Here is a 12,410-nt window from a genome sequence, read left to right as displayed (position 1 = left end):
AAATTGGGGCCGATAGCAAGTGTGTGTGTGGGTTAAAAGACCTTTCCCATTAGATTAGACTCTACATCTAGCAGCTGCTTTGAGATGCAATAGTAAGATGTGATTATGGGAGAGTTTAGGCCTGGGAGGTGAGATAAAATTAAAGCCAATTGGTATCAATTTGCTTATAGCACTATTACATACAGATAGTCTTAAGGATAATACCAACAAGTACTGAGAAACAAGCAATGGCTAATTTTTAATGGTTACTTTTATAATTGTATATTAGCTTGTTTTTTAAAGGCAACATACATATACAGTAAAGGGTGGTCCTCCCAGGAAGGCATTTACTAATACAAAGAGTAACAGAATAGCTTTCATAACATGTACATGACAATGAATGTGCACCTTGAAGACAGGATGAGTACCGGACATTTCTGTGCAAATGTACAAGTAGTTGTCTACACTTCCCGTTTAATAGCTGACTGTGCTTAGCTGAAAAAGCTATCTAGAAAAACCACCTGGGAGTTACTCAAAATGCCACAAGGAGGTGTGCTTGCATAGCTCTGCAGAGGGTGGGGGTGGGGCTCCTCTGAAACCTAACATAATTTTAAAAAATGTTGAGACAAATACAGAATTCCAAGGAAATACCTGGCCTTTGATGTTTTCTTTCCTAGCTGGTGCAAAACAAAACCATATAACCAAGCTAGGTGGCATTTCTGTTAACACCAAAAATAAAGGGTAGATCCATTTCAGAGTCACTATTCAAACTCCTTTGCTCTTTGTGGTAAAATCATTTAACACAGAATGTCTCTCCAAGCCTTCCGCAAATAGGGTTCTCACTTTAGAAACAATACATGTTCATGCACAGAGAGATTGCAACTACTGTAAATATTTGCAAGTGCACTGATTTCCAGTACAGAGAAGCCCTGACAAATTCCTAAGAATTTTGCATAGATACATCAAATAACACTGGATATGTAACCATAATGAGCAACAAGCCATAATACAGGTAGTGAACATGAACTGTCAGATTTTTGAAACCAAATAACATTTACTGTGATCACTTTTTAGAAATGCTGCTCCATTCACAAAACAACATAGATTTGGTTTCCAAACATCCAGCTGGCCAAGCTTTGAGTCACAAGGGTATGGGAGTTTAGCTTGCCACTTCAGCCCATAATCAAGCTACAAGGAGCTGTTTTTGAGGAAGGGAAACATGACGTTACACAAGTCATGCAAACTTCTTGCGTGAACTATGTAAACGTGCCAAGGTGGACTGCTTCAGTGCCTTCAAGGTTCAACAAGAAAGTCTGGATCTCCCTTAAACTGCATGAATTCCAAATGTCACTAAGGCTGCAATTGTGTTCACTCTCACTGGGGGGGGGGGAGGAATTAAGTTCCACTGAACACAGTGATACTTTGGAGTCAACATGCGTAGGATTATGCTACATAGGGTTTAAGGCCATGCAATATGCTAGTAAAAAGTTACATTCAGCAGCACATCATTGAGCTTGAAATACAAAACATACAAAGTTGCCCATGTGTACAATTTTATTACACATTTCTTTAAACATGTGTATTGAAAACTGGCTTCATAGCTGAGAATCACTGATTTTATAAACTGCTTTCAAGTGCACAATGCAAAATGGGATTCTTCCCTCCCCCCGTCCCCACACACTGCAGGCCTGTTTTCCATTAGTGTATTGGGGGTGGGTGGGAAGGCAATCGCCATAGGATTGTGCCAATACCTAAGTAACTGGCATCCTTACAGGGTACAATTCAGGGTGAAACACGGACAAGGGATATGTAACCTATATTCTTGGTGTCATGAACAACTGCTTGAGGCACCTTTCCTCTAAGTTGCTTTAAGGAAGATTCAAGAATCTCAGCATGCAGCCTAGGTTTCTCCAATTGCCATATTTAGGAAAGGTAGAAGAAAATAAGACTCACTGGAAAAGACAATGCTAGGAAAAGAGATGGATTGACTCAATTAGGGGAGCCATGGTATTCAGTTTGCAAGCAATGAGTAAGATTGTTAAAGATGGGCTGTTTTGGAGGTCATTCATTCATAGGGTTGCCATAAGCCCAAAGCAGCTTGATGGGCACAGAACACACATTAAGTCAACTGCCCTTGGAAGAGTGCAACTTTCTTGCTTTCCCTTCCCCTACTGTGGTCCAAAATGTCCCCCAACCCAGCCAATCTGATTTCTACTCCCATTTTAAGAATACACAAAAACAAAACCCTTAGTACAATGGGACCAACCTTTTTTTAAACACTAGTAATTAGAATTTTTGTATGAGAACAGCCTCCCATTTCAAACCCATCTTTTGCTGTATTGCTTCCTAATACTTTGTGTAGTAACTCAATCAAAAGACTCCTGCTACCCATTAGAAAGTCCCTTTCTCACTTGTTTCCTACTGGTAAATATTCTAGAGAGAAGCCTACTAAGCTACGCTGGATACATGAAGTTGCATTACATAAAGTTAGACTAATGGTCCAACCAAGGTCAGCATTGTCTGCTCTGATTGATAATGCCTCTCCAAGCAGAGTTCTCACATCCCCTACCACCCAATACATTTTGAACTGGGTATGCTGGGGACTGAATCTGTACCCACATTTAAAATGCAGCACGATTTAAGATATTAGCTTAGCTAACAAGGAACTACATGGACATTTACCTAACATTGCCAATTTCTTCCATCTCATCTGAGGATCATGACGAGAGTTGGGATCAGGGTAGACTGCTTTTTAAAAAGACCAACCTTGTGTGCAACAGTAAGGTAAATAAGGACTGGAAAAGAATCTAACAGGATTGCACGGGACATTTTTTTTAAAAAAAGAGCTGCATTTTCATGTAGCAAGGTCCTCCACTCCACACTGTCACCCCTTTTCGCCCCAGTTTTACAACTGATTCATTCTGCCAGGGCAGAGTAAGCTATTCATGAATAGCATTCTACATGCACTTCACTATGAGCAGCCAAAGGCTCCTGAAAAGAGAAAGCAAGCTTGAATTGCCAAAGCAGAAAGTGCTACAAACTAAATAAAAAGGCTGCCAATCATTACACTTTTACAAAACACTAGATGGAAATATTGTAATATATACAAGGAGCAGTTAAGAAACCCAATAGTAAAAGCAAGAGTAAATACATCCTAACCTAGAAGGATTTATACAAGGTTATGGCACACATTATCACCAACTTCACTAATAATGAACTGCGGCTGAAATTGGAATAGATTTGTAGATAAACTCTGTAAGGGTTTGAAAGTTATTCATGAATAATTTGAAGATAACAGTGTGCTGATCCAGCTAGCCTTCTATACAACCAGTAGTAACAGGGTAACATCTTGAGAAGTAACGATGATCTACAGAAATGATTGCTCCCTAATCACAGAGATTTCAAAATGTAAGTTACTGTGTGTCATTAAATTTTGGAGGAACAATTAAAAAGAACCTTTTATTTCTCTTTAAAACAGCTGTAGTGTTTTTGGCTTTTTCTCAGAATGAACGTCAGCTTATTAATGCTGTAATGCAAAACAAAACAAAACCAATTAGATTCGTCAGTTTATAGGAACCAAACTGTCTTGGATGATTTTATCATGAAAACAGATAGGACCACAAGAAATGTTTTCAGGAAAGATTTTGTTATGAACTGAAAAGCTCTAGGCAGAAGGGAGAGAATGCCCGCCCCCATGCAAAGTGCTGAGGCTTTGTGGTTCTTCCTGGTGCCCTTTTAAATAGTTTCCTCAAAATGCTCTAGAAATCCATAACAGCAGCCAGTGGAAGCAAGAAATACTTGAACCTTGTACTGGCAGTTTGTAAAAGAGCAGCAGGCTCTCTCACAAACAACACAATGCTTACCTTATAAAACTTTATTATGCAATATCAATTGAAATGTTTATTTTACTAGAGCTTAACCTGGTGAGAATGAAAGAAAAAGAAGAGTGCATGTGTATGAGATTTTCAGGTCAGTATTCAGCCTAAAAATGTTCACATTCAAAACAGAACATCCACACTTCATTATGCTTTGGCTCCGATTAAGAGCAAGCCTAAACAGAGGGGTGCAATACTGAAAGCTATACTAGCATTCAGGCTTGAATAATAACCACGCTCACTACGTGGTACATATTTTACCTGGCTCACTGAAGATTCTTACATAAGAATGTAAGAAGAGCCTTGCTGGACCAAGTGAGTGGTCCATGTAATCCAGGATTCTACACCACACAGTGGCCAACTAGTTATTCAGGATGGCCAACAAGGCCTCCCCTATGGTTGCCTCCCAGTATTGGTACTCAGAAGTTTACTGACTATGAATATGGAGGCTCCCTAAGTATCCACCAGTTAGTTGCCACTGATGAAACTCTCCTCCATGAATTTGTGTGATCTGCTTTTAAAGTAATCTATCCTTGTGGCTATGAATAGAATCTCTTGCAATTCCATAGTTTCCTGAGAACTGTGCGGATGGAAGAGGGCCCTCAAATAAGTGGAGCCTTTCTAGTCAGTTAATCTGGGAATCTGTGCAATTCCAGCTACTGCATTCTACCTCAAGCCAGAGATTGTCAAAGCTCTGGTCTCTGATTAATTTTTTAAAAGGTTTTTCTAGGTTAGATACTGCAACTCCTGCCTATTTTTTAAAAGGCAGACTCTGGCCTAGCAAAAAGGAAATCATTTATCATGTAACAATCTTAATGTCTTCAGAATCTAATGGTAAGAAGGTACCTACAATCAGTCCCCATCTCTATGCCTTTACTGCTGTGGCAAAATGAAAGTGACTTTCCATTTCACATTAAAATGAAACAGGATGCCACAGGGTCAAAAAGCATTTCTCTGAAAACCTGACTGAGATGTAGTGCTTGAAGGAAGAAGTCTACTCCAAAATTCTCAAACCTACAAGTTCCTTTCCATTAAGATAATGGTTCATCTGAAGCACAATTTTAAAAAAAAAATCCAACATTTTAACTTAAAAAAAGGAGGCTGTGAGGCCTAGCAGGAGGCAGTCTTAGTCACTGGGGCATGTAACCACCCTGCCTCACAGTCTGTGGTAGATAGCATTTTGGCATCTCATCCTCAGTTACTGCATTTATGCCCAAGGTTTCAAACTGCTCAGTTTGTCCTTCAGGGCTTGGATGGAAGGCACCTGCAAAAGCAGCTTCCTGTTCCTCCCTTCCAGGGATTGAGCCACACGTTTGTGAGGCCTGAAGTCCAGCAATATCTTCTTCATTTATTGGAGAGATTTGTTTCACTCTTTCCAAATGAGACACATCAACGAAGGGCTCCTCCCGATTACAATTCTGTTTGAAATAGCGATGCACTGGGGTTGAGCCCCCGCCGCCACTATCCGCTACTTGCTGCTCTTCTGGCTGCTCCTCAGAATCCAGCAGGGGCTGAGTAGATTCGGACCTGGAAAAGGGCTGAACGGAAGGTATCTGGTCTCGGTAGCCGTTGAGCACTACAGTTGAATATTGCACAGTGCTGGAAGTGTTCTGAGCAGGTTCACCTTCATCACTATCCGAAACACTCTGCCGAGGAGAAGACATACAGGAGGACCCCCCTATCCCACTGCTGTGGCCCTCCGAGGCATTTTTCTCCTTTTTAAGCAAGTCAAAAGGCTTCAGATCCTGTTCGGAAAAGGATTTCTTGTCATCAGCTTCTATTTCGACAACACTGACATCAGTAAAGCTGCCTTCTGGATATATCTGCTCTTTGGAATTAAAATGCTACAAAGAAACACAAAACAAGAATTATGGAAACCTCTGGGGCAACCGGATTGCAAACAAAGTTAGTATCTAACATGGTGTTGCCTCATACTGATTTTCTTTCCAAAAACAAGCCTCTCTTGAATGGGAAGTTAATGCAAGAATCATTCAGCATTTCTGCACTGCATCCATTCCACAAAGCCCCAAACTGCATTATTCAGAAACAAACAGGAAGAACTTCAACCCAACGCTCTTCTCACATGTGCTACCATGTTTCTTATTCAGTTCCTTCCTTAGAAAATTCTGTTCTCTCCATCATATACCAGATTCATGCTCACTAACTGTTTAATAAAATTACATGTGTGCTATATTACACAAAACATCTACCATTTTGGGGGCTTCCCGGGGGGGGGGGGGAGAGAAATCAGTATATCTAATTCTCAATATGGCCAAATCCATATATACTTAAATCCAGAGGCTGGTGCCATGAACAGAAAGACTGGTCTTTCTATAAACCCCCCAAAAGTCCCAGGTATGCAGAAATATCTGAAATCTATGAAAGGGGTGGTGGTGGTAATATTCTCCTCAAACAACAGAAGAAGCAGCTGTACTATTAAGAAACAAATACCCTCAGTTGCTAGGCAACCACACAGTACAGAGCAGGAGGACCCCCCTATCCCACTGCTGTGGCCCTCCGAGGCATTTTTCTCCTTTTTAAGCAAGTCAAAAGGCTTCAGATCCTGAAGCAGGAGGAGCAAGGGCCCTTTCGATGATGTTTTGGTCCTTGTGTGAGGACTTATTGAAGCCAGACCTGCAAACAACCAATGGGCAATCTGTTGTCACGTAACTTGCTTGGCTTACCCCAGGCCTGGTTACTTGCTACTGTTCAACAGCAGTCAAAAAGGATTGTGGTTTAGTGATCAGAGTTTCAGATTAGGATCTGGGAGACTCAGGTTCAAATCCTCATTCTGCTATGGAAGTTCACGGTGACTTTGGATCAGTCACACACTCTCAAGCCTATCCTAATTCACAGGGTGAGAATACAATGAAGGTGAGGAGAATTATGTAGGGTGCTTTGGGTACTCATTATGGAGAAAGGTGAGTGGGTAGGTAGGTAAGAGAAAAGGAACCAGGGAAAGGTGAGGATATGGGGGCTGCTAGGAAGACAGAAAAAAGAAATAGTGTGGGAAGGGGAAAGTGAGGTCCCCCCCTCCAAGTCCCCATGAGCCAGAACCCCACAGAGTTTTCCCAGGCAGAAGCTGCCAGAGATAGGGAAGAAAGAAAAACTGAAGATGGGGGCAGATAAAGGAAGGTTGGCTGGTGGGTCAGAAGAAGAGAAGGAGCAGGAAATGGGTAGTGGCTACTGGGGGCTTTCACAAAGGGAAAGAGGAAATAGTGGGGGAGGGGGAAATAAAATTAATCCTTGTGAGTGCTTGCAGGTCCCCCACTTGTGAAATCATATTCTCATGTGTAGTCCAAGTCTTTCAGTTTCCTGCATACTGAAATACAGCAAAATAATCATGTAATTCTTGTGGCCCATATGTTGGAGCTGATTGTAGTTACTTCTTGTAGCCAGCATACCATCTATATCTAAACTATTTGTGGTACTCAGTTCAGTGCAGCCATCGTTTAACATTAAAGGATTCTACCAACTACAACTGGCATGGTTCTTGCATAAGTAAAATTTTATCCTGCATTTTATTATGCCTCTGAAATAATGGGACTCCCAGAAACAGTGTGAGAACTGAAGCGGGGGTTGGGATGTGTGCGTATGTGTGTGGAGGGAGGAAGCAGCAAAAGTCCCCTGACTTCCATCTGCTGAAAGCATGATTAGGATCCATCTCCTTAAACTTACAGGGTGCGTAATTTCACCCTTGTCCATCCCTAAATGCACTCCTGCTATTCAGCCTATAGTTGTATACAACTGCCAGAAAAGAGAAGAGTAATTCAGAAGGGTTTTTATTTTTACCTTTGACGGTGTTTGAGGTGACCACTGAGCAATTACACTCTTGGAAGGATCAGGTACATTAGGCCAGATATGCTTCTTGATGCTGGCAAAGATTAAAAGAGACAAGTAATTGAATTGTCACCACATGAACTTACTTAGTATATAATGATCAGCTACCATGTTAATGATTTTATGTGCCATTACAGTTTAAAATACTTAATGCTATATTGTGTGTTTGAATACATTTTTGATGTTTAATACTTCTATAGCTGTTAAGGAGCTGAAGTCAGAACTATTATTTTTAAGGCTCTGTGTTCTGGTCACACGCATTGAGAGTAGCATTATGTAGTTATGTAGAGGTTGGAAGACAACTTCTCCCTTGTTTCCACCTCAGCAACAGGGAAAGAAAGCTCTGTCTGATGACTATTACTATGGCTGGGGGAAGAGCATTGTTCCCTTGCAAGTAGCACTAACACAGTCTTATACTGAGGCCACAGCAGTATGGAGGTGACATTTTAAGCTGGGGAGTCAGAGTGAGGGTAAACAGACTCAGAATTTTGGTGCACAGAATGCACAGTTACATTGCTCCCTTTTGAAGAACCCTGAAATACTTTTGACCATCCCTTTCATCATCACAATGGTCATTTCACTAGTAACATAACAACTAATTAAAACACGACAGACAGTGTGGATGAAGTATGATCTGAAGTGAAGACCAGACTTGAAAATGAAAACCAAGGTACAAACTTTGACTATGTCATTTGCACACTCAGTCCAATATACACCAGTAAGAGTGCTTAGAAAAAAATTAGAGTTTAAAATCACAAAAAGTAAAAGTAGTACACAGCAATTTGTTTTCACTTGGTAATACAGCTTAGTTTTCCTTAATGGTTTCAGTGTTCTATCTCTTTTGAGGAAAAAAACAAACTCTGAAATTTTAGCCAGTGTTATGAATCAGCAGTGCAATGAAGACCTTGTTAAAGACCCTATCAAAGAACAAAATCGCCTCATTAAAGCAAACAAACATAGGATTGTAAGATGTGTGTGGACAGCCTGTAGCAAATAAGATACACTTTCAAGCTGTCCCCATTCTGAAGCACTGAATATTCACAAAAGAGTATAAATACATATTATTTAGAAAGGAATGTGTTAACACTTATGCCCTCAACTATCCTGCTGGTCAGACATGGGTGGGGTGTAATTCAGCAAATCCTTTCTAAACTTTTAAGTCCCAACTGGCCAAGCCTGCTGCACTGTGCATGATTCTAGGACCCCTTAATATCTCCCCTTCAGAGACAATATAGCATGTTGTACATAATCTTAGTAAGAACACTCACACATCTCGTTTGTTGAAGCAGAACAGTACTCCCAGGAGAGTAAATAGCAGGAATGCTAGACACACAGGAACAACTATTGCTTCGATTTCTCCTTCCCCTAAAAGGTAAACACAAGAAAAGGAATTCACACTTTATTTCCTTGGCAATGTTACTACATAACAGCATCCTTAGCACTACAAATTTAACAGCATTTGATATAAAGCAAATGACTATGGTAGTAGCAGAGCAATTCAGAGAAAAATAATGAAAAACCATTAAAAATTATAACCGATAATTCTATTATAAAATAGTCAGTATCCCCATCATTGCAGCACATGCACTAATACCACATCCTTTAGAAGAAACAACTAGTGCAGATTCAAGACATCTGGATGAGAGATGGAATCAGAACACAGCTTGAGTGAACTGAACTTTTTTGTTTTTGCACTTTTGAATAATGTTTGAAGCAGAAATTCCCTAGAGGCAGGAAACATACATACATGGGATCTCTCAGTATCTGGCATTTTTGCATACACAACCAAAATTGGAATAGCAAGGATACTACATATTGTAACCAATATTTATTGATTTCTTTTTGGTGCTTTCCACCAATGAAAAGCATTTTTATTTTAGTGACCATGCAGCACCGCGGGGGGGGGGGGGGATGGAATCCAGAAACTATTGCAGATTGTTTTTGATTAAGTGTTTCTTGCTTTTTGGTGTAGTGACATTTTAAGGAAGACTTTAAGAGATCCATTAAGCAAACCATGGCTAGAAATCCTGTGTAAGTATGAACGTCCCTACCATAGTTCATATATCAGTTCTCCATGATCCTCCTGCAAGAACACAGACTGAAGGTTTGCATAGACTGCACATGCACCTGTATGAACTAGCCAGACAACTCTGAGAATGAAGGACCAACCATCAATTTCAGCATTTAGAATACGAAAACTAAGGAATTCTCAATTAGCCCAGATTCATTCTCTAAGTAAATGAGGTGATAGCATTCTGTGCCCTGTTCCTCTGTTTCTAAGGACATCCTGGTTAGAACAGCCTCACCAGGCTAAAGCAGGGGCACTTCTCCTCTTTTGGTGAAGAAAAACGAGAGCTTGAAGAGTAACAATGCTTATTTCAATATTAGCTTTTGTATGTCACATCTCATGTGGAAACCAAACTTGAAATCCTTCTGTCCCCCCCCCCAAAAAACCCCCCCCAACATTTTATTAGACAATAAACTCAAAAGGAAACATACATACAATAAAAACATAGCAAGAATACACCTTAAAAACGTTATACAGAAAAACTGGCAACGTAACAAAGATAAGATAGGTTGGTACACAGGAACTACAGAAGTTACAAGAACCTAATAAATCACGTTGATGGAATCTACTGTGGATTTAAACTCTTGTTTTCATGACAGAAATCCCAAAACAGATAACCAGTCACAAAAGATGAGTATGGGCAGGGGTCTTTTGTAGAAAAATAGATGGTGGAGCTCATTAGCATATGCCACGCCCCCACCAGCCAAAAGCAACCTGACACAAGAAACAAGAACTCCAGGCAAGTAAGGCCTGCTTGGGCTGGCTAGAGAACCAGCCAGCCCAAGCAGGCCTTGCTCACCTGGGGCTCTCTTTGGCTAGCACTCCCCAATCAAAAGGCCAGCAAGCCACCCGCCACTCAAAATCACATAAGAAGTGAAGAAAGGGTGGCGTGGGCTTCTCCAGGGGTTAATGAGGGCTGCTGGGGGTGTGGCAAAGCTCCTGGTGGCTGGCTAGCTGCCCGCTCTCCTAATCCAGGGATCGTTATGCAGCTGCACCCCCTATTCAATGGACAAGATAGGTGAGGGTGAGGAGGGGGAACCCTCAGAAAGGTTCAGGAGCTGTGCTCCTGTGAGTTCCTGCTGAATTCAAAGCCTTAGTATGGGTCTAATTCATTTTGTGATATAGAATCTGCAAAGTTATCCATAATATAAAACTCCTTCAATTTCACAATACAATCTGACACTGAGCCTTTTATCACACTTCCAAAATTTAGTGATGACAGTTCTAGAAGTAGCAAAGAGCATTTCTAGGTTAGAGAAGATTACATGGACGATCAAAATCCTTCTGTTACTGGAAACAGGAGGGGCTAAGGCAGATGGTCAATTCCCTCATGAATCTGTCAAGAGTAAATGCTCTCTTCTGCAGAGAAAAAGGATGCAGAAGTGTCAGCTGTGAATAATAAGACTTCAAAGTGTGAACTCTGTGTCTGAAACACAGTTGTCAGTTACAAATAATGAATGATGAGAGAGGCCAGAAATTCAAATGGATAAGCAAGGTGGTATGTTTAAATGAAAATCAGGGGTGTGTAAAAAAAAAAGGAAAAGATATTTTTCAGGTTTGGGTATACAGAACTTGAAAAATATTAGTATTTCCTGATATGCCCAAATCCCAATACCAGTTTGGTATTCAGATTCAGTAAATATTCGGGAAAGCCTAATTTGTTCGGCTACATTATATCCCACGGGGACCATTATAGTCAATGGTTCCCAGAGGCTATAATGGAGAATTGATCTAGGAGTTTCTGGGGGGCTGATTTTTGCCACATAGCTGCTAGTGCCTTTCCTTAACACCCACCCACCCCAGTTTCAAAAAGATTGGACCAGGGGATCCAATTCTATGAGCACCAGAAGAAGGTGCCCTCGGGGGGGGGGGGGGCGCTAAGGGAATGTGATCCCTTTAAATGCCTTTTGCAAGCTGTAGCTGCAGCTGAACTTTGAAGACATTTAAATGGCTCGCGGTCCTTTGAAATGCCTTCTCCAAGCTGCAGCTTCACCCAGAAGGTGTTTAAAGGGAATGCAATCCCTTTAAGCACCGTTTAGCACCAGTTGTCTGGTGGCCCTGAAAAATCCTGAATATTTTTGGGATTTTTCAGGCTCAGCCATATCAGAGAGCCAGATTCCAGCTGATACCCAGCTGAAAAAAATACCTGAATACCACCTGCATTTTTGGGTATTGTTTTCCAGCTCAATTTATATTGAATGCATACCACCCCTAATGAAAATTATCTGATACTGGTGTAAGATGGCAAAACATGTCAAGAACAGCCAATAAAACTTCTATAAAGTCAATCAAGGTTTATTTGACACAAAAGAATTTAGCAACAGCAAGTGGACTGTTGCAGTCTCCAAGTGGCATTCAGTGTCTGTTCTTTGTGCTAATGCTATTCCTTTTGCACTAAATGCCATCCACTGTTCCTTACACATCTCAGCACTTGCATCCTTTGTGCTGACATCCCTAGTAATTGTTATGCCCTTCCCAGAGAAGTCTGTGGCACTCTTAATCACAATGGTGCTTTTGACGCTGATACTAGAGCACTTATCTCATATGCTTGGTGTTCATTTAGGCAGACTGTCCTTCAAATGTACACTAACTGTGGCAGCCCTGAGTATCCTACAAGTATAGGAACAACAAATGAAGTCAAGAAGAGC

At 40.9% G+C, this 12,410-nt stretch overlaps 1 protein-coding gene across 1 annotated transcript in view; it reads right to left on the bottom strand.

Moving 5' to 3' along the window:
• Positions 1-211: 211 nt before the first annotated feature.
• IL6ST (interleukin 6 cytokine family signal transducer) overlaps positions 212-12,410 on the bottom strand; it is a 43,845-nt gene continuing 31,646 nt past the window's right edge. The window contains exons 14-16 of the mRNA XM_060235974.1: positions 8,963-9,059; positions 7,647-7,728; positions 212-5,698 (exon numbers count right to left, since the gene is read on the bottom strand). Coding sequence (XP_060091957.1) covers positions 4,985-5,698; positions 7,647-7,728; positions 8,963-9,059 — 893 coding nt within the window. The 3' untranslated portion in view covers positions 212-4,984. The remainder of the gene's footprint in view (positions 5,699-7,646; positions 7,729-8,962; positions 9,060-12,410) is intronic.

The sequence above is a fragment of the Heteronotia binoei genome, chromosome 4 (assembly GCF_032191835.1).
Source record: "Heteronotia binoei isolate CCM8104 ecotype False Entrance Well chromosome 4, APGP_CSIRO_Hbin_v1, whole genome shotgun sequence".
In the NCBI taxonomy this organism is placed as follows: Eukaryota; Metazoa; Chordata; class Lepidosauria; order Squamata; family Gekkonidae; genus Heteronotia; species Heteronotia binoei.
This window is presented reverse-complemented; position numbering and strand designations above follow the sequence as displayed.